General features: G+C 50.0%; 2 protein-coding genes across 7 annotated transcripts in view; one reads left to right on the forward strand and one right to left on the reverse strand.

The window, feature by feature from the left end:
* AMPD2 (adenosine monophosphate deaminase 2) overlaps window positions 1-25,634 on the forward strand; it is a 37,752-nt gene that overhangs the window by 8,654 nt on the left and 3,464 nt on the right. The window contains exons 3-14 of one of the 5 annotated variants that reach the window (XM_030936045.1): window positions 17,211-17,348; window positions 17,831-18,337; window positions 22,366-22,496; window positions 22,724-22,854; window positions 23,222-23,290; window positions 23,381-23,489; window positions 23,788-23,974; window positions 24,237-24,378; window positions 24,491-24,580; window positions 24,836-24,965; window positions 25,145-25,339; window positions 25,426-25,557. In XM_030936045.1, coding sequence (XP_030791905.1) covers window positions 18,085-18,337; window positions 22,366-22,496; window positions 22,724-22,854; window positions 23,222-23,290; window positions 23,381-23,489; window positions 23,788-23,974; window positions 24,237-24,378; window positions 24,491-24,580; window positions 24,836-24,965; window positions 25,145-25,339; window positions 25,426-25,557 — 1,569 coding nt within the window. In that variant the 5' untranslated portion in view covers window positions 17,211-17,348; window positions 17,831-18,084. Of the gene's footprint in view, window positions 1-16,877; window positions 17,349-17,830; window positions 18,338-18,571; window positions 19,415-22,365; window positions 22,497-22,723; window positions 22,855-23,221; window positions 23,490-23,787; window positions 23,975-24,236; window positions 24,379-24,474; window positions 24,581-24,835; window positions 24,966-25,144; window positions 25,340-25,425; window positions 25,558-25,634 lie in introns of those variants that run through there. The other 4 variants (XM_010355605.2, XM_030936046.1, XM_010355614.2 and 1 more) reach the window with 4 other exon arrangements.
* GNAT2 (G protein subunit alpha transducin 2) lies at window positions 16-16,726 on the reverse strand. 2 transcript variants are annotated; one of them, XM_010355592.2, is made up of 9 exons: window positions 16,548-16,726; window positions 9,550-9,720; window positions 7,233-7,275; window positions 6,811-6,952; window positions 5,351-5,508; window positions 3,321-3,449; window positions 2,983-3,112; window positions 1,154-1,307; window positions 16-751 (listed from the first exon to the last, which is right to left on the reverse strand). In XM_010355592.2, exons 2-9 carry the CDS (start codon window positions 9,665-9,667, stop codon window positions 561-563), a joined length of 1,065 nt encoding a protein of 354 aa, XP_010353894.1. In that variant the 5' UTR covers window positions 9,668-9,720; window positions 16,548-16,726; the 3' UTR covers window positions 16-560. The 2 variants fall into 2 exon arrangements, with proteins under 2 accessions (XP_010353894.1, XP_030791908.1); XM_030936048.1 differs by lacking the exon at window positions 16,548-16,726 and having other exon boundaries at window positions 474-751; window positions 9,550-9,881.

The following is a 25,634-nucleotide window of genomic DNA, read 5'->3' on the forward strand; positions in this document are numbered from 1 at the left end:
CTCCTGAGTAGCTGGGATTACAGGCGTCTGCCACCATGCCCAGCTAATTTTTGTATTTTTGGTAGACACAGGGTTTCACTGTGTTGGCTAGACTGGTCTCAAACTCCTGATCTCGTGATCCGCCCACCTCGGCCTCCCAATGTGCTGGGATTACAAGCATGAGCCACTGCGCCCGGCCTGCACAAGCAGTTTTTACGTGTCTTCCCTTCAGTTGTGTTCGTGCTCCTCAGAATAACCCTGTGAAGTAGGCAGGGAAGTCGTCTTCATTTTATAGTTGAAAGACTCAAGACTCAGAAATAAAGTATTCACATTTTTGTATTAAGTTGGAAAACCAGTACTGGAACCTAGGGCATCTTCTAACTACTGGCCTGTGCTCTTTAAGCTGCACTAGCTATCCCACTTTGAAAAGAATGTATGAAACACAGTTGCAGTCATGTATACTTCATTTCCAAAGAATGGATTCATTCTTCATGTCATAGTATATTGACTATAATTTTCTGTTTTTAATTACCCAGATTCCAAGCCTGTTTATAGAACTTATACCTGAGGAATGGTGAGGATTAGAAGAGGCCACAGTCCTTGAGGTTTTCTTTGATGATAATATCTGTAACTGCATCAAACACAAATTTGACATTCTGTGTATCTGTAGCACAGGTCATGTGACTGTAGATTTCTTTGACATCTTTTCGCATATTGAGGTCAAGGAACTGGCTCTTGATGTAATTCCCCGCATCATCATAGGAGTTGTTACCTGGTTTTCCAGAAAAATAGTGAAAAAGTAGAATAAATGAACCCTTGTTAGTTGCTGACTCACTTTAGGTGATTGACTTGATCCTTAAAATGTGGACAACAGCAGTTGGGGGCCTGTTTTTGGAGGGAAGGTTCTCGATTGCACTCCAATGTTTCTCACTTCAGTTGAAAAGAAATTGAGGAGAGGTGTCTCTCCACCTTTGGTTTTCAGTAGGTATCATATGAAGTCAGTGGCCCTCCTGCATCTAATCCCTGCTGTATTCCAGAGAATCTGAATTTAAACCCTGTAACTGTGCCCAAGGTTTTCCCTTAAGTTCCTTTATGTCACCTTAGCCTAAAAAATGAGACAATTGCCAGTCACTACTAAAAGACATTATTATTATTTCCAGCCCCTGACACTTACCATCATACTCTGGAAAACAAATGCTGAGATGGACTTTCTTGATTTTTTCCTCAAAGAGATCTTTCTTGTTGAGAAAGAGGACAATGGAAGTAGCCGCAAAGAACTTGTGGTTACATATGCTGTTGAACAGATGCAAAGACTCATGCATACGATTCTAGTAAGAGGAAACACCATTGGAAATATCAGATTTGGCTTATGAATAGCTACCTACTTCCTGCTCTTGTTCCCCTTGGAGAGACCAGTGCTCCAAATGTAAAAAGCAAGACAGAGAACAGCTTATCTCTTTTTAATGTACCAGAGTAAAGCAAGAGAGATGTGGGTTCATTCTAGTTCCCTGTCTTTTTAATAGCTGTGTGACTTGTGGAAAATTATTGAGCTTTTTCTGAGTCTGTTTTCCTGTCTTATAGGGTTATAATGAAAGCTAAATGAGATTGTGTATGTATTGTGTCCATGATAGTGGCTGGCATATAGGTCTATAATAAGTGTTATGCAGATCTTTAGCAGCCAGGGTGCAACTGAGAACTTGACATTTTGTAAGTAGTGCTGATAATGGGTTGAAACAGGCCCAAGTTAGCATGTGCCCATATGCATCTCCAGGATGATTTTGATAGGCTTCTTTCATGGGGTCCCAGATCTCAGTTTGGGCTACTTTGGTCCTGTTGCCACATGGTGAGGGTTGGAGAATTTCCCAGTGCCATACCACAAGCATTTCTGCTCTCTCATTTCCTCCTCTGATTGCTACTTAGAGAGCGAGAAGTCGTGCTGTATATCTGCAGAGGCTGCCCATTGCCCCAGCCTGGCCTGCTTTTAGGGAGCAGGTCTTTAGGATTTTGAAGTATGCTGTCAGTTGACTTGAGTTCAGTCTACTTATCTAATAAAACAAGAACAATCTCATTTGTGGCTTTCCCCCCCATAATACTCCTGTACAACCCTTTAAGGTCTTACAGACTTGGTTTATAGACTTTAAGGTTAAAGATGGAAAGTCTCATATACTTTAATCTTTAGGGTTAAAGATGGGAAGTGAATAGCTCTGTAAGCCATTTTGGTTAGATGATATTCAGAGTGCCCTAATGTGAAGTTAAAACTACCAAGGGGAAGGGAAGAAAACAAGCTGTGGCAAGGGATAGGAGTATCCCTTTCATCAGCAAGCTGTGGACCTCCATTTGTAAGCAGATGTTTGGGTGAAATTAACGTTTTTCACGCCTCTAACCTTTCTCAATTCAGAGAAGGTAACTGGCTGGGCTCTAACACTTGTGTTGTAGAACTCCTGTCCTACAGAATTCTACAGGCTAAAGAGAACCACTGTTGGGTAGTCTTCCAGCTGCCAGTTTAATATGGCATGAGAGCTGGTCTGCCAGTCTCTCCTTACTCCTATGGACAGTACATTTTTAGCCTTCTAAGTGGGGTTACTAGTTCAACCCCTCTATTATGTTGTAATGAAGATTCATATATGCTATTTTCTCTGTTCTGTCATTTTCATCTCCTTCCTTAGGCAACTTGGGAGAGTACTAAGTGTAACTCCTTTGCTTTGCCTAGTTGATGGTCCCTTATCTCTTTACATTCAATTCCTCTTACGAGCTTTGTGATGTCCAAGTGATACTTCGACGTCTAATTTGAGACCAAGCTCACTCTCAGTAAATTTGGAGCTCTAAAATGCTAACCTAGAACCTGCAAAAGAAGTTGTTTTTCTAGAATTATTTGCATGAGACATTGATTGGTCTGCTAGACTGAAATTACCTAAGTTGGGCAGTAGAGTGACACAAGACTTACAGAAAGGCTCATGGGGAGAACTTGTTCTACCAAAGGTGCTTGGTGCAAGGGCCACTCACCACTTCGTCATCTTCCACCAGCACCATATCATAGGCACTGAGGGCTGCACAGAAAATGATGCAGGTGACTCCCTCAAAGCAGTGGATCCACTTCTTTCTCTCTGATCTCTGCCCTCCCACATCAAACATCCTGAGGGAAGAAGCAGCTATTTTCATAGGTATGCCCAGCATCTGACCCATAGGCCTTTGATGTTCACCCCATGAAGTGGGAGAGGAAAAGGGGGAGAAGCAGAACAGTAATTTAGATTAGGCTTCACCAAAGGCCAAGAAGCCTGCCTGTGCCCCTTTTCGGGATTTCACACGTGTATCCGAGGTGCCCCAGGGAACCATGCACTTACCTGAAATTCAAGTCTTTGACGGAAAACTTGGTTTCAATGATGCCCGTGGTTTTGACTCTGGATCGGAGCACATCTTGCTCACTAGGGAGGTACTCAGGGTCTGTGATTCGTTCTAATTGGTTCAGGTAGCTAGAGAAAAGTGATTAGCATCAGTGACAAGTTTTCCACAGATAAGGCTAAGAGATGTAAAAGGTATCTTACCCAAAGTCACACAGCTAATTTGGTGGTAGAAAGCAGGACTAGAAGCCATACTGTTAAATTTAGGATTCTTTCCTTTAAACCTTCATAAGTCATTAACTAGAGGAAATGGGGGATGGACTGAGGAACAAGCCCACTTGTGGCTGGGGTTCCAGCACATTTAAATCAAGTTAGGTAAGTTTTCCTTGGGTTTCCCCTGATTGCAAGCTTTTGTAGATTTTGGAATGAGATTTAGTGGTTTCAGTGGGTGCTAAAAGTTCCATCAAGAGGCAGTAAATTGAAAGAGACTTTAGAGACATGAACCAATGCAACACATGGACTTTGTTTATATCCTGAATCAAACTGGGGAGGAAACATTTGAGATAACCGGGGAAATTTGAAGACTGACTTGGTGATATTTGATGCTATTAAAGAATTTTTAACTATTTGGGTGTGATTATATTCTTTTTATAAAAAGGGTCAATATTTTAGAGATTCATAATGACATTTTTAGCATGAAATGATACCTGGAATTTGCTTCACAATAATCCAGTAGGGAATGGAGGTAAAATGAAATAAGATTGGCCACGAGTTGATAACTGTTGAGGGGTAATTCGTTATATTATTTCTACTTTCGTATATGTTTGAAAGTTACCATAAAAAAGAAAAAGTTAGTTTTTTAAAAGAAAAGGCAGGAGGAAGGCAGATGTGACCTGAGATGACTGAGAGGAGGAGGGAAGCACAAGTAACACAAGTGCCTGCTGTATGCCAGGCATTTTCATGTGCAGATTCTCGTTTAAACTCCTAAGCCATCAAGTTTCATATCCCCATTTTACAGATGGAGAAACTCAGGAGAGTTAAAGACTTGGCTAGGGTCAAGAGAAATTGTGGTGTATTATGAAAAATATTCAGCTTTGTAGTCAAGCAGCCCAATATAAATGCATTCTCTGCCATTTATCTACATGACCTTGGGCAGTTGATTAACTTCTCTGAACTTCAGTTTTTCGTGTGTAAAATGAGGCTAATTAGAAAGGTACCATCTACCTTAAAGTCTTATTGTGTAGATGGGTAAAAGGCCTTGAGATGATATACACAGTACACCTAGCAGTGGCTGGGATTTGAGTGCTCCAGGAACAGTAAGTGATAGCATTATTACAAGATTAGGAGACAGATGGTTAGGTTAAATAAACTCAGGTTTGACTTCGAAGCCCATGCTTTTCTATGATCCCATACTGTCTGAGGTAGGATTGATAAATTATGTCCCTTATCTTTTTGGAAGCAGCTTTGCAATGATGGTACTAATTCCTGACCACCTTCCTTTGGTTTGCCCTCGTAATTTGTGTCCCCTACCTTGGCATCCTGACATAAGATGCTCCAGGTGTAGGAGACTCATTTCTGCTTAGTGGCCTAAGTAGACCCTAGATTACCAGATAGAAAATTCTGCCCTGAAAGAGCCATCATGAATCACATTACTCCTGGGAGAGTGTATGACAGAACTGCAGGGCTATCTTAGGGTTCTGGAAGGAGAGGCTCAGTGTATACCTCAGGAGAACAGGGCTGAGGGCTATGAGGCAGAGCACCTCTTGAATTTTGCATCTTCAGCCTTGTAGGCTGTAGTGAGCCAGTGTAAAGCAATATAAAATAGTGACAACTATGGCAGACCTCCACATAGCATTAAATTCAAAACATTGCTGAAGCCTAACAAAACAGATCCACAGGCTGAATTCAGTCTGGGTCTCCAGCTTTCAATGCCTGAAATTTTGGGTTGGGTGAGATTTCTCCCAACCACAGAGAAGACTGGCTAGAAGATTGCTTAAGCATCAACCCACCCTCTCCCCAGTCAAGAGTCTTACTAAGATGCGGAGTCATTGAGCTGGTATTCTGCAGCTCTCTCGAAGCAGGCTTGCACCCCGCCATCCTTCCACAACCTCCTAATGACCTCCACGAGCTCCGGAGGCATGGTACCCTCCTCAATGGAGTCAGCCAGGTTGTTGAGCTGTCGCCCATCGTCCTGTAATGCAGAAACCTGGTTAAGAACTTCACAGGAGTAATAGCTTTCCAAGAGGCTTCTGGGAAGACTGCTGAATGGAGCATTTTACATTACTACAAAGACCTAAGATGGAAGCAATCTCCAGTGAAGATTCTATGTAAGAAAACTACTGATTGGGCCGGGCGCGGTGGCTCAAGCCTGTAATCCCAGCACGTTGGGAGGCCGAGACGGGCGGATCACGAGGTCAGGAGATCGAGACCATCCTGGCTAATACGGTGAAACCCCGTCTCTACTAAACAATACAAAAAACTAGCCGGGCGACGAGGCGGGCGCCTGTAGTCCCAGCTACTCGGGAGGCTGAGACAGGAGAATGGCGTGAACCCGGGAGGCGGAGCTTGCAGTGAGCTGAGAGCCGGCCACTGCACTCCAGCCTGGGCGGCAGAGCAAGACTCCGTCTCAAAAAAAAAAAAAAAAAAGAAAACTACTGATTAATTTTTGAGTATGCTCCCCAGATGCAGAGGGTGGCACTATACCCAGCTCTGGGATGTGTCTAAAGCAGGGCAGGGGTCCCAGGTATTTCCTCTCTGGAGTTTCTGGCTTCCATCCTTAGTCTGAAAGTTTACCGCCACAAAACGTGGGTCCTCTGCTGCAGAGAGACTGGGAATGTAAAGGCCAGATTGACCATGAAATAGACAAGATAGAAGACAGGGACCCATCACCTTTGTTCTTCAGCGATTTAAAGCTAGAAAAAGGCCAATACTAGAAGTAGGGATTTCACTTACAAAAGTTCCATGGCCAGGAACCCAAGGGTAGCAATTTAAACGTAAAATAAAGTAAAAAAGCAGAGGAAGCTGTGAGCAACTTTATTTTGTAAATATTTCTTATAAAGTAGGGCTTGAGGCCAGGCACGGTGGCTCACGCCTGTAATCCCAACACCTTGGGAGTTTGAGGCCAGAGGATTGCTTAAGGCCAGGAGTTTGACAAAAAAAAAAAAAAAAAAAAAAAAATAGCTGGGCATGGTGGTGCACACCTGTGGTCCCACCTACTGGGGCTGAGGTGTGAGAATCACTTAAGCCTGGGAGGGTGAGATTGCAATGAGCCATGATCACACCACTGCATTTCAGCTTGGGCAAGAGAGCAAGACCCTGTCCCAGTAAAGATAAGGGTGGAGGTTGCTTACTTCTCCAGGACTGCATTAAGAGATTTGAAACTCAGCAGGTGGGATTTTAGTTACTATTTTTCTTACCCATCTTTCCATATAGTTTGTATGTTTCTTCTAGCCTTTCTGCTTCCACCCTTAACCACATAATAGTAACCACATACCGCACAGCTTGATTCAGCATAGTCGATGCCCAGTGTGGTCATGGCCCGGATGATAGCCAGGATGGACTGCAGCACATTTCCATAGATGATAGCCTTGAACTCCAGGCATTCTTCTGGTGAATAGCCATCCTGGTGAATGATCCTGCAAGGGGCAGACACTCTTTGTCTTTAGTTGGACCTGAGTAACCAGACCTAAGGGATTAGGAATTTGGGGGTATTTAAAGGGTCATAAGAATCCTATCTCTCTGTTGCTACTGCTTTCTCAAAGTGGAGGGTGGGGGCAAGAGGTACAGATGAGGGGCATTGGAATCAGATCCTTTATACCTGGGCTGCTTGAGGCTAAAGAGCCTTTCACTTTGAATACCTCCACTGGCTGACTTCTTCACCCTATCCCAGTACTTTGGGGCTTTGTTGCTACTCACTTCATCTGTTTGACGATGGTGCTCTTTCCTGACTCCCCAGCACCTGGAAGGAAAAATGCTTATGCTTTCGATTTCCACCAGTTCTCCCCAGCCTTCCAGGAGATGGCTTGGGAGAAGTCAGAGCCACTGCTTGCTTGGGGGTCTTGTTAGAGGAGAACACATAGGGATGACTGCTGCCCTCAATTTCTGGCAGGCTTGAGCTTAGGCCATTCAACCTGGATTTAGAGCAGTTTCTTAACTTCAGTACTATTTAGTTTGGGCTGTCTCATGCATGGTAGGATGTTCAGCAGCATTCCTGGCCTCTACCCACTAGAGGCCAATAGCACCCCACTTCCCTAGTTGTGACAAACAAAAGTGTCTCCAGACATTTCCAGATGACCACTGGGAGTCAAAATCTCCCTGTTGAAAACCACTAACAGATTCAGGGGGAGTCCTTTAACATTTCTCCTCTGTGCCTATTTTTGACTCAGGAGAGTGATCTTGGGGTAGGATTGGAGAGAGCTGGATCATTTCACCAAAATACTATATTTTCATCACCTTGCCGGTTCCCTTTTTTTTTGAGACAGGGTCTCAGGTTTGTAGCTCAGGCTGGCGTGTCATGGTATGATCTCGGCTTACTGCAACCTCGACTTCCCGGGCTCAAGTGATCGTCCCACCTCAGTCTCCTGAGTAGTTGGGATTCCAGGCGTGCGACATCATGCCCGGCTACATTTTTTTTTTTTTTTTTTCTTTTTGAGACAGTCTTGCTCTGTCTCCCAGGCTGGAGTGCAGTGGTGCTATCTTGGCTCACTGCAACCTCTGCCTCCCAGGTTTTAAGCAATTCTTCTGCCTCAGCCTCCTGCGTAGCTGGGACTCTACAGGTGCATGCCACCATGCCTGACTAATTTTTGTATTTTTAGTAGAAACAGGGTTTCACTACGTTAGCCAGGCTGGTCTCAAACTCCTGACCTCAGGTGATCCACCTGTCTTGGCCTCCCAAAGTGCTGGGATTACAGGCGTGCACCACTGCATTCAGCCTTTTTTTTTTTTTTTTTGTAGAGACAGGGTTTCACCATGTTGCTCAGCCTGATGTTGGATGGGACTAAGTGGGTTTCCTTTATTGACTAAAGTGTCCTAATGTCCTCAGTCACACTCTGCTCTCCCCATCAAAAACTTATACCTTCAATACTGAGTTTATACTACCCTAATGCCTCGACCTCCTCCCACCCTAATGCCTCGACCTCCTCCCATTTCACTTGTGCTTGTTCCCTCTAAGCAGCTTATCCTGAATCTAGAAGAAATCTGCTTAGGCTTAAAAGATCTCTCAGTGGCCCCGCCATCTCTGTTTCCCCCTGCGTAACCTCCTGGGCTCCTTAGAGTCTGGGTCCAGCTTACAGAGATACGCTCCTTTAGTGTGTCCTTACTACTGTGCCACAGATCAGCTGGGGGAAAAGAAGGCACCTTAGCCTAGTGCGTCAATTCCCAGATCCCTTATGAGGGCTTGGAAACCCAGCTCAGGCATCCAATCTTCTGCTACATAGACCCCACCTGCTCCAGCTACCCTACTTCTGTGGTACCAGTGGTTTCTTTTCCTAAGCCACATGTCTCAAATGTTCTTGTCTTGGTTTTATTTACAGCCATGATCAATTTCCCTGACAAATTGAGGTGCTTTTATTTTCTCAACACAGACCAGTGACCTGCTTAGGAGCTCATCAAGTTGATGAACCTTCCATCTGGCAGGGGCTTTGAAGGTGGCTATTGAATAGAGAGCCAGGAAGGGACTGCTATACATAGACACCATTCCTCCTCACTCAGGGCCCCCTACTTCCAGAATTTTTACTGCAAACAAGAAGAAACCACTATACTTGGCAAAAACCAGTGGGACTATCTCTGGGACTGTTGGCACTGACTGTATGTTGGGACTTGTGAGCCTGTTGGTGAGGGAAGGTCCTGTTCTCTTCTGATTTCTTGGCTTAGGGTTCTCTGACTGCAGATTGGGTACAATGTGCAAGTCCAGGGTCCTTGAAGCCTAAAGGATACGTTAGGTTTGGTTAGATTTGGAAATGGGAGGGTTCATGGTGGCCCTTGCACTATTCCTCACTCAAGAGTAGAAAAATTCCGGAATAGCCTTGGCATTCTGGATCCCCTTGGGGTGGCTCTTTAAGCCCCATATTAACTCAGCTCTAGATCTCCTGATCACCTAGCCTGAGACTGTGTAGAGGACAGGAAAAATGACCTGTCACCCCTCCTTCCCATGGGGTGAGGTAGAACCCACTGACCCTTCAGGAAAGCAGGAATGACCCCTGCCTTCTCTGGCTGATCTTCCAATCTCACTCACCCAGCAGCAGCAGCTTGACAGTCTTGGCTTCCTTATCAGCATCTTCCTGCAGCTTCTTTTCTAGCTCCTTGGACCTCTTGGCCAGTTCTTTGTCCTCAGCACTGGCTCCACTTCCCATCTTTGCCGTCTTGTCACCTTTTTCAGGCCCCTAAACCTTTCTCGTAAAGTTTCCTGTACGTGAGACGGAAGAGAAGGAAAAGAGTTGGAATTGAGTATCCCAACGTGGCTCCCCTAAAAGCTGGTCTGTACGAGGCCAGGTAAGAGAGCAGGCTGTAGGGTCTTGTACTCTGCCTACATTGACTGAGACTCCCTACTCCAACTGGAGACCTACTTCTTAGTCTGGGGATTGTAGCCTTTATATCTAGCAATGTGATAGGTCAAGCCAATTAAGAGCTTTGTCAATATGGCAAGGGGTAAAGACTCAAATGTTTATGTAACTAGGGAAATGATCTGCTGGGTTCTGGCAGGATAGGATGCACAACCACTTCCATCCTTTAAGGGGCTCATCCCCTGAAAGTCTCTTGCTTCCTTGGATTTATTTGCATCATAGAGCTAGAGATTACGGGCACATAGGTAGGAAGCATTCCTTATGTTGAGTCTCCAGATTATGAGGTCTTGGTTTCAAGGGCTTCGGGGTATCAAAGCATACTCGTTTACCATAGGTTGGTCCTGGCAAGGAAATTTGTTTTGGGTGGTGCCCTTCCTTGGGAAGATTAGGAATGTTTCAGCTCCCACAGTGGCTGCTGCTCCAGGAAGCTACTAGCATTGCTCCTTTGTACTGGCCCCTCTCTTTGTACTTCTGTTATTGGCACTTATCATTTCATATTGTATGTTGTTTTACAAATCTTTTCCCTCACTGCATTTCTCCCCCTGGAGCTCAACAGACCAAATCTGACTCATCTTTGAACCTCTCAGAACCTGTAGTTTATTCGTGGATCAAAAGGTTTGGTGAATGAATAAATGTAGAAAAAGGGTGTATGGTGAAGAGAATGGGGTTGCTTCCCTTCGGCCCACTAAAGCCAGCTGAGTCCCAGCTTCACTTCATAAGTGAACTTTGCTGGTATTCAGTGTGGGGTTTGTGCTGCCTCATACAACAAACTCTGCTTCTTTGGGAAATTGGACTCCAGACTCTGGCTTCTCAAAGGTTGGGGCAGCTCTCTCTCCCTCTGGCTCTCATCCCAGCTGCCCTTTCGTGGGGGAAGAATGAGGGTGTGGTCTCGTAACTGCCTCACAGACATTTAGGACTCCACAGGTTGTACTCCTCTATGCCAATTATTTCAGTTGACTTAAATGAGTCTTGCTGGTGGAGCCTCCTCAGGTGGAGATGTTTTAGAATTTTGCTGCCCAAAATGCGGATCAAGAGCCAGCAACATCAGGTCACCCAGAAGCTCATTAGACATGCAGAATCTCAGGCTTTAACCCAGAACTCCTGATTCACAATCCGCATTTTAACAAGATCTCAGGTGACTCTAAAGACATTAAAGATTGGGAAGCACTGCCCTAGGGAACTGTTTTCCCCTAAACTTACCTAATCCTAAGAATCAGCTGGGTTGCTGGTTTCTGTGTGTCCTCAAGTCTTAGGTGCCACTGACTAGAAGATCACCCTGCTTTCTGAGATGTTAAAATAGTGTACATGTTTTTAAAGGGTATGTTAGAATCAAACTCCAGAGCCAGAGAAAATATTTTAAGCTAATACAGGTAGTTATTACGTCTGTGAAGTTTGAAAAACCCTGGCCTGAAACAGTTCTCAACTTTTAGTGTACAGTGGCATTTACCTGGAGTGCTTTTTAAAAAATACTGATTAAATTGGTCTGGAGTGCAGTCCAGGCACAAGAATTTAAAAACATCCCAGCTGATTCTAGTGTACAGCCAAGGTGGAGAACTGAGCTCGAAGGATGTAATTTGCGCTTTCATTTTAGAGCTGGACTTGTGCAGCAGTGGCCAGTTGGGACTGGCATGGTCAGGAGTAGAATCTAGGTCTCCCCGCCTATCAGGTACCCTGAGCCATAGCTAATTATCTTCCTCCTTCACACCACCTTTCAGCGACTGTCGGGGCTGATGGAGAAATAGGCAGCTGCTGAGGGGCTTTCCATGGTAGCATGTTTTCCCATCAAATTGGCAAGTGCTTATTGACCTAAGGGAAAACAGGAGAGTCTCTTTGAAATTGTGACTATCTTGGAATCTTCATTATAAGGTTTCAGTAATTATACCCCACTGCTAGATGTGCTGTAGCCTACTCACAATACTGGTAACTCACACTGAGGCCAGAGCTATGCTGAAGGCTACACTGTTCAAGAGGCTGCCTGGAACTATTAATAATTATTATGTTATAGTTATTATAATAACTGCTGAACAATGTAAGTGGCTCATAACAGTTAATTCCCACAATAACTGCTATCGTCCCCAATTTACAGACTAGATTAACAGAGACTTGAGAGTTAAGTAACTCGTTTAAAGTTGGCTGGGCACAATGGCTCATGCCTGTAATCCCAGCACTTTGGGAGGCTGAGGTGGGCGGATCACCTGAGGTCAGGAGTTCCTAGCCAACATGGTGAAACCCTGTATCTACTAAAAATACAAAAAGTAGGCTGGGAGTGGTGGCTCATGCCTGTAATCCCAACACTTTGGGAGGCCGAAACGGGCAGATCATCTGAGGTCAGGAGTTCGAGACAGCCTGGTCAACATGGTGAAACCCTATCTCTACTTAAAAAAAAAAAAATACAAAAATTAGCCGGGCATGGTGGCAGGCACCTGTAATCCCAGCTACTTGGGAGGCTGAGGCAGGAGAATCACTTGAACCCAGGAGGCGCTGCACTCCAGCCTGGGTGACAGCAAGATTCTGTCTGAAAAAAAAAAAAAAAGCCCAGCATGGTGGCATACATCCAGCTACTTGGGAGATAGAGGCACGAGAATCGCTTGAGCCCGGGAGGCAGAGGTTGCACTGAGCCGAGATTGCGCCACTGCACTCCAGCCTGGGCGACAGAGTGAGACTCTGTCTCAAAAACAAAAAAACAAAGTTATATGGCCTAGTAAACAGACAACCAGTGATCTTTCTTTCTATTACTCCCACATAAGTAGCCAGAGAGAGAAAGCATGGGCAAATGCATGAACTCGATAACAGCAGCCCTTGTTAAAGGAACCACTAACTTGTTTCACACATAGGGAAAGCGGGCTCGTTCCTTTTTCTACTACTACCTCTGCAAACTTCTGTGCTGCTTCTGCTTTGTTCCCTGACCTACTGGGTGGAAGTTCCCCATTCTCACTGGAAAGCTGAGAGAGGGAACTGCTAGCCCTCGCCTGGCCTGAGAGCACAGATCCATTACTGTGCATACATCATCCTGATGCCCGTGACCTCCTGCCTCTGCCTCTGTTGTCAACTCTGTGCCTTTGCTGTAGCTGTTCCATTTTATGATCACATTTAGGGACAGTTTCCTGATGAAGTAAGTAAGGTATGTAGTGCTATTTCCATTTTGGAGGTGAGTGAACTGAAGTACAGAAAAGTGATCCTCACATTAATAAGCAAGGTAGTATCAGAAGCCAAGCCAGAGCTCAGTTGTTTTGATTCACAGCCCTTTATAACCGTATCATTTTGGATGAAAAGTAAATCACTGTTTCTCAGTGATTTGGGCATGTTTCCTGAGTTAAGAGATCTGTCTGACATCCATGGTAAGCCTTGTCTTAAGTGAACTGTGGGTAAAGACTTGTCCCAGATGGAGTGGGAGGACATGAAGGATGAGGAACTACCTTCAGGACCTTCTAGTCCATAGGCAGAGGTGGGGGAAATTCACAGAAAAACAAATTAGTGAAAGGGATACTGCAGTAGTGCTGGGAAATTCAGAGCTGTTTAAGACCTAGCATTCACTCCTGGTAGGAAAGGCAATTAAACACACAGCTGACTGTCAGATTGACAAATTCTAGGGCAGAAGAAAGAAAAGGGTGATCGTGAAATGAATAGACTTTCCACAGAGAAGCAGAACAACAGTGGAAATGGGAGATTAGTGTTTTGGGGAAAGGAAAGAGCATGAAAAAAGAGGTAGAGGTACAAGGTACAAGGTGTGCTCAGAGAAGACCTGGACTTTGATGTGACTGGACTGGAGTGAAAGGTACATGGAGTGGAGGGCTGGGAGGTGAAGATAAGGACAAGAAAGGGAAATTGGAGCCAGTTAGTGAAGCGCCTTCAATGGCAAGGGGTTTGGCTAAAATCCACTGGGGTCTTTTTTTTTTTTTTTTTTTTTTTTTTTTTTTGAGACGGAGTCTTGCTCTGTCACCCAGGCTGGAGTGCAGTGGCCTGATCTCAGCTCACTGCAAGCTCCGCCTCCCGGGTTCACGCCATTCTCCTGCCTCAGCCTCCCAAGTAGCTGGGACTACAGGCGCCCGCCACCTCGCCCGGCTAGTTTTTTGTATTTTTTAGTAGAGACGGGGTTTCACCGTGTTAGCCAGGATGGTCTCGATCTCCTGACCTCGTGATCCGCCCGTCTCGGCCTCCCAAAGTGCTGGGATTACAGGCTTGAGCCACTGCCCCCGGCCCACTGGGGTCTTATAAACAAGTACAGATGGAAACAGCTGCATGGTGCTATAAACACAATGCTGGGTGACTGAGGTGGGGGGTAGAGGGAGCTGGCTGCTGGGAGAAGCTGAGAAAGCAGAGCTGCACAGCTTATTTCTAGAAGGGCCTAGGCATAAGTTATGGTTTGGGAAATTGCCCTGGCCAAGGACCTTTTTGGAGATGCAGATATTCTCTTCCAAGTTTAGTATCTGTGAAGATTGTTCTGGCCTAGCTAGGGAGGCTGACATCACAGTGAGCTGAAGTCCAGAAGCAAAGAAAAGCAGTTCTTCAGAGAAACAGGAGTGCACCATAGTTAGGGAGCTGGGATTCCAGGAGGGTCAGTTAAGGAGCCATATGGGGAACAGGCTAGGAGGGGAGGAAGCTGTGTTTGGAGCTAGGGAAGATCCCAGAGGCTCAAAAGCAATGTTAAGGCCTCAGTGTGAAAAAAGCCCAGGCCATAGGATGACTCACGCCTTTATTTCCCAAGCTCTATTCTGCATAGACAATGAAACCTCACTGAGATTCTTGCTGGTATTGAGTGGGTGGAGGGACTGATGCTTAACTGTAATCAGGGCCGACTTCCTAGCAGCGACAATACACCAGATGACCTGGAAATAGGGGAGGGTTATAGAGTGAGGGGTGTGTTGCAGATGGGACTAGGGGACTAGCATAAAGGGACTAATGAACTGGTTTGCCTGGGCTGGGTGGAGGGCAAGGATTGCCACCTATCGGCTGCTGAGGTAGGTAGGTCTGCATTAAGCAGGATGCTCAAGAGGCCTGGCCCAATGCAAGATACTATCTTTAAAACTATGTCAACATTTGCATCTTATCAGAAGATACATGACATTCTATGTAGTTACATGGTACTTGATTTTTGAGATTCATTTTATTCATTCTTGAGAGTCCATCAGCCTCAAAATCCCTAAGGGCCCCAAGACCAATTCAGTGGGCCATAAATGTAAACAGACTAGTTTAAGTCTGGGGTTAAGACCCAGGGAAGTCTGGGCTGGGGGGACTGTGGAGTCAATTATGGATTTTTACAGATTTTTGTTGATTTCTAGTCCCTTGATTATAAAAGTTATGGGTATGTATGATAATTTTCAAAATGCAAATAAATATAACCCATAATTCCATCACTACAGATAATCATTGGTAAACGTGTTGGTAAACGTGTTGGTGTGTTTCTTTTCTACCCAGGTATATCTTGGACCATTCTGTATATAGTATTTTGCATCCATTCTTTTACCTGACTTTATATTGTAAACATTTCCACATCATTAAACATTTCTCCAAGAACAATTTTTAATGGCTATATTTCATGGTATGAATCTTACATAAACATTCCCCTACTGTTGGGCCTTTAAAGTGTCTAACTTTCCTATGCAATACACATTGTGGTGCTGAGCAACTTTTTGCATACGTATTTTTCTGGCAGCTCTTTTTAGAAAAACTCCAGAAAATTGATTACTGGGTCAAATAATAAGAACCTTTGCGAAACTTTTGATTATATATTCCCAGATGGCTTTCAGAGAGATTATATCAGTGTTCAAGGCCACCAGTAATGTGTGTGCACATGTACGTGTATGTGTGTCTCCCATCTCACTAACTATACCCTTGCCACCTGCATTAGTGTTTGTTTTTTTGTTTTTTAGTCTTTGCTATTTTGATAGGTAAACCTGGTTATCTCTGTTCTCTTTTTAGTTTTATGGATTCTGTGTGAGGTGAAGAGGCCAAGTTTTTTTAAGTTTGTTCAGGGAACAGTAGACAGGGATCAATGCAAGTGGCACCAGATGCAGGTGGAGCACAGGGTTCAAGGTCCAGAATCCAGCGTGGGGAGAGAAGAGGCAGGCAGAGTCTGGGAAGGAACTTTGCTGTGGGGGTGGTGAGAACTGGGAGGAGCCAGACAAACAGCATTAGAACAACTGGGTTTGGGGAGCAAAGGCCTCCCACAAGAGGGAAAATAGGGAAGAGATTAATTCCTGCTAATGCATTTAATTATATTCAGTGAAGTCTCAGGGACTTCCCTCCACAAGTTCCCTTTAGGTCGGATTTTCTACCTCTTGGCAGTGGGGATGCTTGTTGGATAGGATGTCTGCAGACCCCAGAACGGCTGTAAGTGAATCAACCTGTGAGTGTCAATAAAGAACCAAGGCCAAGGCTAAAGCAATGGTAATACATGAATATTGAGTACTAACTACAGGCCAGGCACAGTTCTAAGCAGTTAACTTATATTAACTCATTCATCTTAACCACCATATAAAGCAAGTACTCTTACACTCATTTTACGGAAGAAACAGAAGCACAGAGAAGTTAGGTAACTTGCCCAGTATCAGTCAGGAAGTAGGTGAAATCTGGATTTGAACGCAGACATTCTGGCTAGAGTTAAAGCTCTTAACCACCAAATACAGAAATGTGGGAAGGGGAGCCAGAATTGCAGGGCACAGCCTCCTACCTATGCCGGCCGGAAGAAAACAGACGACCAGGTGAGATTGCAGGGGCAGGACTTCTGCTTAAAATGAATCCTGGGACGATAACAACAGCTACCTTTCACTGGGCCCTGACTTCGTGCCAGGCACTGTGTAAAGAGACTTTACGTTTAATCTTCACAGTAACCCCTTTGAGTGAGGTACTGTCATTACCCCATCTTACGGATGAGGAAGCTGACGCACGAAACTGGCCCAAGACCCAGGGTCGGCTCAGGCCAGCCCTACCGCGGTGTGGTGGCTGCCCACGTGGCGCCCAGGAAGAGAAAAAAATAGCGAGGCGGGGTCGGCAGGCGGAGGCGGGGCCAGGCGGGGGCGGGGCCAAGGGCCGCAGAGCCTGGCGCGGAGCCGGCGAGATTTTCGTGGGGTCGCACCTGTTGCGTGACTCCCCCACAGTCCGGCCGCGGAAGTCCGACCCTGAATGCTCAGGGAGTGTTGAGAGAAACCTGGACGAGTTCCGGGTCCCGCTCCCTTGGGAGCACGTGGCCTACCCGTCTCTCGATTGCGATTGCGGGGTTAGGTGGTCGCTACACCGGGGTCGCCTTGAGGCCACTCTGGCTGCCGAGATCTGCGGGAGTCCACCTCCGGCCAGCTGGCAATTTTGAAAGACTGCCTTACTTTCCCCATCTCAGTGCCAGGGCAGGGGCCCTTGGAGTGACTTGGCCGGAGTCTGGGGCCCGACCACCCTGCCCTCTCTCAGGACCCGGGCTTTCTGCTGTGCAGACCCTCGCGGGCAGCCTCCCCTCGGAACTCGGACAGCATGGCCTCAGGTGAGTGTGTGTACGTGTGTTGGAGGGAGGGTCTCTGGGACAGAGAAGTGCTGTGGCCAGGGTGACAAGAGGGTGGGAGTCACAGCACAGCAGCAGGACGTAGGGAAGGCGGTCAGCTCTTCCTACGAGGGCCTGGGGAGCAGAGCCAGAGTGTGCAGAGACAGAGGAAAAATCCGAAGAGGCTAGGGTCTCTGTCACAGACCCCCAGACAAGGGGGTCTCCTGGCCTTCCTGCCTTCCTAGGAGGTAGCTATTTGGCGACGGTGGAATTTTCCCAAGACAGGCCCCTCCCTCCTGGGCTGGGATTCTCGGTTCTTCCCTCTCCTCCCAGAGCTGAGCTACCCCCGGAGCTGAGGGTCAGATGTGGAAGGAAAGTGGGTGCTGGGTTTTCACGGAGTATGCCAGCCCTGCCCCGGGAGGACTGTGTTTGAGCTTGGGCTCGCTCGCTGCTGAATTCCTATTTATTATTCTTTTTTCTTCCAGACTAGCTGGAAGGACCAGCTAGCCTAGACTTTGGCTTCTTTGCCCTGGAGCCGTGGCATAATGGGGTGAGGGCTCTTGGTGGGTTAGTGAAGAGCTGGGGGCTGGCCCTTCCCCATCTTCTTTTCCACCCACTCCCTCCCCCGCCCCCCGCCAAGCCCAGCCACCATCAGTCACGTCACTCCTGGGACTGAGGAGGGAGGGGAGGGATAGGGGGCAGAGATGGAGGCCCCACTCCCCGAGGTTGCCTAGACAACATGAGAAATCGTGGCCAGGGCCTCTTCCGCCTGCGGAGCCGCTGCTTCCTGCATCAGTCACTCCCGCTGGGGGCGGGGCAGAGGAAGGGGTTGGATGTGGCAGAGCCAGGCCCCAGCCGGTGCCGCTCAGACTCCCCCGCTGTCGCCGCCGTGGTCCCAGCCATGGCATCCTATCCATCTGGCTCTGGCAAGCCCAAGGCCAAATATCCCTTTAAGAAGCGGGCCAGCCTGCAGGCCTCCACTGCAGTTCCAGGTGAGTGTGTGCTTCCTGGTCTCAGGATAGATGCTGGGCTGTCTTGCCACCTCTCGCCCAAGCTGCTGGTCCCCTCAGAGGAGGACACCTCCTCTGGCATCCTCTCTGTGGTGATGCCTCTTAACCTCAGTCCCAGGGACAACCGGCTTGGAAGGTGGGGTGAGGGGTTGCCGGGGGGTGGGGGTGGATCTGAGATATCTGTGCCAGGGATGCTGTCCTCTGTCACAAGGAGTGGGCATGGTGTGGGTGCAGCAAGAGGTGTGTGTGCACACGTGTCAGCGTGTGCATGTGCTAAGACTGCGTGTGGAGCATGTGTGAATGGAGTGGGGGTGTGTGGGACTGTTTTGTGGACTGGCCACTCTGGTGCCTGTGCCTTTACCAGACAGGCTCAGGCTGTTCTGTGACTAGTTCCACTTTTTAGGACCTCACATCTAGATCCCCTTCACTGGGGGTCTGACATCTGGGCACAACCATTGTTGGCTGGCATCCCACAACTGGAGGCTTGACTGTATCTATCGTTTGCTGTTTGCTTGTTCCTTGTCTATGTCATGAGCCTCCTTAGGAGTATGGGGTGTCCTTGGTCAGGTCCGTGCAGGCTTCAGACTGGGGCTGCCGCCCGCACTGCGTGTGCTCCTGCACCCTTTGGTTCGTCTCTCACTCTAGTAAGCATCTCTGCATCATTTGGAGCAGGCAGCGAGGTGCGGCAGTGCCTGTCTCAGTGAGGGCTTGGCTGCCTGGCTCTGTGCTTGCAGAGGGCTGTCTGCCTGCTGTCTGCTCCCAGGCCTTGTGGCTAAGGAAAGACCCACCCTGACTTTGATGACCAGATCATGCTGACTGCCCCCACCCTTGCAGCTGTCTGTAGCTATAGCCCTATTATCAACCTCCTATATTTTCTTGTTTCATTGAAGATGCCTGGTGCATGGTCTGTACTGTCCTGAGGGTGTTCTCTGTGCCCAGGTCTGTGCCATCCAGAAAGGGTGTCCCCTGGGTGGGGCCCTCCCTGGCCCTGTTTGGTTCAGCAATAGGGCAACTGATACGGATCTAGCCCAGAACTGGAGACCCTTCAGTGGTCAGATGGTAAGAGCATTTGACACTTGTGGGGTCAAAGCCGTGGACACCCCTGTGCCTACTGAGGCAGTCCTGGCAGTGTGTGAGGGGCTCCTGGTCGAGAGGGCAGATGGGGTGCTCAGAATCTCAGAGTTGGTGGGAGTGGCTCTGGAGCGGCCCACTCTGGCTTTTGCTTGGCTTCTCTGTAAGTGTGGGTGTATGTGTGTGGTGCTGGCCCCTAGAGAAAGGACCAGTAGTAGGCAGCTGAGTCCTCTAGGCCTGGCCTCTGAGAACGTAGAGGTTACTGCCTATGTGTCACCTTCAGTGAGCCTGTGGCAGCCCTGGAGAGTGGCCTGGCAGGCTGGGGGGATGGCGTTGGCTGTTGGAATCTGTCCTGCTCACCCCAGGACTGCTGTGGAGCCCCAGACCCCTGTGCTAGGAGAGGGGGTTGAGATTTAGGCCTTTGACTCAACTCCTGCTAACCCAATATGAACCAGCCATGGAGGTCTGTGGTCGGCCTCCCCTAGATGGAGTTAGAAGTGGTCTGGGGCCATATGTAGGGAGGAGGTGTGTAGAATCAGGGTTCTTGGGCAAGAAAAGATCTTACACTCTGGGGGTGAGGCAGGTTCCCCTCTTTTCTTCCTCTTTCTACTTTGTCCTTTTCCAAGTAAGAGATAGAGTCACCCCATCTCCACCCCTGCCAAGTTCACTTAACTGCCCTTTACTGGCCTATTGCCTTCACCCTGCACTGGGCCCAGAGAACCTCCCACTGTCCTCAGTGGGCAGAGCTACAAGTAGGATGTATTTTGAGGGTCCCAGGAGTTCATAATTGCAGGCCTCGCCTCAACACAGAGCCTGGTGTTTTGCAGAACACTTGCAGAGCCATTATCTCTGTGAGCCTTATGGCAGTTGTGGCTAGGCAGGGAAGGCAGCACTTACCGCCCCACTTGTAGATGAGGACCCAAAGCCTTCCAGTGGTAGGTAGAGACATGCCTGGAAGCAGGAACAGAATCAGACCCATGCCCTCCAAATTCTAGCTCCCTTTCTCCCAAACTTATTCTGGACAGTTTGTCCCATCCCTGATGAGAGGCTTGGATCAGGGATTGCAAGTCTAGGGGCCTGTGAACCAGCTCCCTGAGCAGCTGGGCAGTGGGGAAGCCTCAGTGACTGGCCCCTACCTAGACTGGGCCATCTCCTCAACTGCCAGTTAGCTTCTTCCCCAGCAAAGGCCCTGTCTCTCCTAAGGGACCCCATAGTCAGGGCCCAGAGGACAGTGGTGAGCAACAAGGCCACTGCCAGGGGAGGCTGACCTGGGGCTGTGGGTGTGGAGATGAGGAGGGCTGTTCCCTTCCTTTTTCTCCCCTCTTACTCTTTGGCCAGCCAGGCCCTGTCCACTGACTGTCCCCTAGGGCAGTGGATTTTAAGGAGGCTTGGCTCCTCCCTGTCGGCCTGCCCTGCCCAAATCAGCCTACCCTGCTACTCCCCCTTAGGAGCCTCACATCTGGCTGGGTCCTCCCTGGCACTGTAGAGGCCCTCTTCAGTTCTGGAGTTCATCTTATCTCCCAACTCTGATGCTCCTTTCCTTGGTTTCTGGGCTCCCTTGAACTCCCCTAGCTCTGTGCTCACGGCCATCTCAGGGTCTCCCCTGCTTGCAGCTGCACTTGGTACAGCCTGTGCCAGCCCCTGAGGGACTGGCTGCAGCTTCACTGGCAAACAGGCGGGCAAGGGGCACAGGGCTGCTGGCTGGAGCTGCCTGCACTCTGCAGGTAGGGTTCAGGCAGGGCCCAGGGTGTGCAGGGGACGGGGTCTTGGATCTGGGGAAGGCCCCTCCCTCTTCCCTTCGTCCAGCTTTGGGACCAGTCCTGGAGTATTGGGAAATGGGTGCAGAGACTTTAAGGCCGGCTATCCAGGCAGATCCTGTAATCCTTCCCTAAGCCAGGGTGGAGGGTGCTGGAGGGGAGCACTCCTTATAGCCGGCTGATAGAGGCAGTTTGGGTGTGGAAAGCTTCCCACTGAGGAGCTGGGGCTGCTGAGCCCAGGGAGGGTCCTTCGGGGTAGGCTGGAAGCCTTGGCAGCCCCCATAGATCGGCGGCTTCACGGCCTTCTGGTGCCATCCTCCGGGTGGCACAGATGAAAAGTCTAGTCTTGATGGAAAAAGACCCCTGGCTTCTGACACTCCATTCCCCAGGGCCCTCTGTGGTGCCCCCAGCCCAGATCCTGGAGCCTGAGTGACATAGACTGTTTGTGGCAGCTCCTTTTAGAGGGGCAGGCCAGGCCACATTTTGGCAGCCGTGGGGCCCTAGGGGAGAGGGCAGGCCTCCAGGGAGGAGGTAGGGTTCCCCTGCCAACCAGGCCTTCCACTTCCTCTCCTCTTCCCTTGAGGGCTGGTCCTCAGGTCAGAGCTGAGCAGCAGCTGTGGCTTTTCTTGTGCTGCACAGGTCCAGGATGTCAGGCGCAGGGCCCTGCCCCTTTGACTGGAGAATCTGCTAGTCCAGGGACGGGTCTGATCCTGGGTTGTCTGCCCTGGGAGCTGCAAGCTGGGGGTCCCTGGTGTGGCTGCCTGGTCCTTACCAAGCGCCTGGTGTGTGTCTCTGCGGGTGTCTGTGCATACGTGCATGTGTGCGCACATGTACACGTGCACCTGCCTCTGAGAGGTAGTCATGTGGAGATTCTCATGGCCTCAGGGAGCAGGCTCTAGTCTGGGATTCAGTTCTCATTTGTGGAGGTAATGAATCTACTTGTTCTAGGGGCAGACTCAGAATCCCCACCCCGAGCCTGAAATGGTGAGGGATCCTTGTGTTAGAGGTGAGGGTGAGCCCTTTGGGAGCCACACACACAGGCCTACTCCTCAGCTACTGAGGAAAGACTGCCCTCTTTCCCGACCCTGGGCTCTCTCGGGAGCTGGCCTAGTCAGGGCAGGGGCCCAGGGCTTTCAGGGGCTGCCCCTCCACCCTTTGACCCTGGCATCACTGTCTCTGCAGAGGCTCGGGGTGGTCTGGGGGCCCCTCCGCTGCAGTCTGCCCGATCCCTGCCGGGCCCCGCCCCCTGCCTCAAGCACTTCCCGCTCGACCTGCGCACGTCTATGGATGGCAAATGCAAGGAGATCGCCGAGGTATCACCTGGCACCACCCGCACCCTCACCCTGTGTCTCCATGCCCTGCCTCTGCTCCCCACACCCCTCACCTCAGCTGTCCCCTCACCTCACGCTTGGCTGTCTCCTGATCCTCAGCCTCTCCCAGGTACCCCTGGTCCTGCTGCCCTCATCCCACCCTTAGACTCTGTAGGAGAGTGCCCGAGGGCGGAGGGCCAGCCATGCTGACCTTCCTTCCCTCCCCGCAGGAGCTGTTCACCCGCTCGCTGGCTGAGAGTGAGCTCCGCAGTGCCCCGTATGAGTTCCCGGAGGAGAGCCCCATTGAACAGCTGGAGGAGCGGCGGCAGCGGCTGGAGCGGCAGATCAGCCAGGATGTCAAGTGAGCCCAGCAGGCAGCTGCTTAGTCTCCCTCCATACCCGTCCAGACCCTTTCAGAGCCCCTTCTCTGCCTCTTTCCCTCGCGCCCTCCCTTGGGGGGTCTGCACAGGGAGCATAGAGTGGGCTTTGGAGTCGGGCTGCTGGGTTCTGTTCTGTCTTCTAGCCGCCAGTGTGGCTGGGTCATGTTGCTTAACTTATGGGTCTGCTTTCTCATCTCTAAAGTGGGTGAGAACAGCACAGGGTTCTGCAGCTCTGCCTTTGAGGATCACATGTGACAACATGTGCACAGCACCTAGTGTGGTGCCGGGACCTGGGAGCAAGGGCCGTCCCTCGTGATCTGCCTGACCTCTCACCCCTTTTGCCTCTAGGCTGGAGCCGGACATCCTGCTTCGGGCCAAGCAAGATTTCCTGAAGACAGACAGTGACTCGGACCTACAGTGAGGAGGGCAGAGGGGCACAGGGGATGCGGAGCTGGAGTCTGCCCTTCTGCCAGCTCCAAACCCCTCCCTTGAATGCATCCCCTGCAGGCTCTACAAGGAACAGGGTGAGGGGCAGGGTGACCGGAGCCTGCGGGAGCGTGATGTGCTGGAACGGGAGTTTCAGCGGGTCACCATCTCCGGGGAGGAGAAGTGTGGGGTGAGTATGGGGTGCACATGGGGCAGGGCCTTGAATCTCCATCACCTATGTCTTAGTGGGTTCCCCCAACCTGGAGACCTAGGGGTGGGGGCTGGAGAGGGTGTTTCTCTTTCCAGCAGCTGGAGGGGCAGAGGGGCTGGCTGGGAGCCACTTGATGTGCTGGACCAGGGTGATCTGAGTATTCCTGGGGGCCAGGGCCTGTGGGAAGTGAGGATAGTTTGGGGTCTGAGATAAAGCCTCAGGGAGGAGGTCTCTGAGTCCGAGACTGAGGATGGTGATTGCATGTCCTCATCTTCAGGTGCCATTCACAGACCTGCTGGATGCAGCCAAGAGTGTGGTGCGGGCGCTCTTCATCCGGGAGAAGTACACGGCCCTGTCCCTGCAGAGCTTCTGCCCCACCACCCGCCGCTACCTGCAGCAGCTGGCTGAAAAGCCTCTGGAGACCCGGACCTATGAGCAGGGCCCCGACACCCCTGTGTCTGCTGGTGGGACCCCCCATCTCTGCCCCACCCCATGTGCCCTAACCTCCTGGGCTTCCTCAGCCTAGTGCCTGGGCACCTCTGCCCTGCCTGCCTCTCCCTACACCCAGCCTCATTCCAACCTCTTGGTGTGCAGGGGTGGAGGTTGGGCAGGAGCTGTCTGACCTACTGGGTCTTCAACATCTCTTGCCCTCCGTGGGGACTTTGGGTTGGGCAGTGGGTGGCTTGGAAGAGCCCTGCTCTGACTTTACCCTCCTCACCCCTGCAGATGCCCCGGTGCACCCCCCTGCACTGGAGCAGCACCCGTATGAGCACTGTGAGCCAAGCACTATGCCTGGGGACCTGGGCTTGGGTCTGCGCATGGTGCGGGGTGTGGTGCACGTCTACACCCGAAGGGAACCTGACGAGCAGTAAGAGGGGTGTGGTGCGTGTTGGGGGGATGCAGCGTGGGAGGTTGCATTGGCTTGGGAGAGGCCACAGGGCTCAGCTTGCTCTCCTCACCCAAGCTCCCCTCCATGCCAGTTGCTCAGAGGTGGAGCTGCCATACCCTGACCTGCAGGAATTTGTGGCTGACGTCAATGTGCTGATGGCCCTGATTATCAATGGCCCCATGTGAGTCCCCTGCCATCCCAGACACTTAGCTTGCCTCCTAGCCCAGATTCTCCAGCCCCAGTTCTGCCCCAGACTCCCATCACCTGGTGTCTTGCCCTTCCTAGTTGCTGAGCCCTCTACTTGCCTGCAGTCTACTGGCCTCTTGGCAGCCTCCATCCTTACCCTCCCACCTGCTCCCTCTGATCTGCTACCTAAGCCCTCCCCAGGTGCCTCCCTTCAGGGTCTAAGTCCCTGCCTTGTTCTCCTCATGCCCAGAAAGTCATTCTGCTACCGCCGGCTGCAGTACCTGAGCTCCAAGTTCCAGATGCACGTGCTACTCAATGAGATGAAGGAGCTGGCTGCCCAGAAGAAAGTGCCACACCGAGATTTCTACAACATCCGCAAGGTGGGCCCTGACCCCATGACCCTCTCCATGTCCTCATCCCACACCTCTGCCTAGCCTCCCCTTCAAGGGCCAGGCCCCCCACAGAGCATCGAGTACAGAGGGTCCTTTCCCATCGCACTGCCCTGGGCCCCAGACCTTCCTGGCCTCTGGTGGATCAGCAGTGCCCTGCTCCACTCCAGGTGGACACCCACATCCATGCCTCGTCCTGCATGAACCAGAAGCATCTGCTGCGCTTCATCAAGCGGGCGATGAAGCGGCACCTGGAGGAGATCGTGCACGTGGAGCAGGGCCGTGAACAGACGCTGCGGGAGGTCTTTGAGAGCATGAATCTCACGGCCTACGACCTGAGTGTGGACACGCTGGATGTGCATGCGGTCTGTGCCAGTGGTGTGGGCTGTGGGACTGAGTCAGTGAGGGGACCAGGAGTCAGGGGTGACCTGAGCCTTCCCACGTCCCCCAGGACAGGAACACTTTCCATCGCTTTGACAAGTTTAATGCCAAATACAACCCTATTGGGGAGTCCGTCCTCCGAGAGATCTTCATCAAGACGGACAACAGGGTATCTGGGAAGTACTTTGCTCACATCATTAAGGTAAGGAGGCCGCCTTCCCTGCCAAGCCTCGAGCCTGAGGGTCTGGGGGCTTTTAGGGGGTGAGACTCAAGGAGGGT

The sequence above is a fragment of the Rhinopithecus roxellana genome, chromosome 8 (genome assembly GCF_007565055.1).
Source record: "Rhinopithecus roxellana isolate Shanxi Qingling chromosome 8, ASM756505v1, whole genome shotgun sequence".
NCBI classification, from domain to species: domain Eukaryota; kingdom Metazoa; phylum Chordata; class Mammalia; order Primates; family Cercopithecidae; genus Rhinopithecus; species Rhinopithecus roxellana.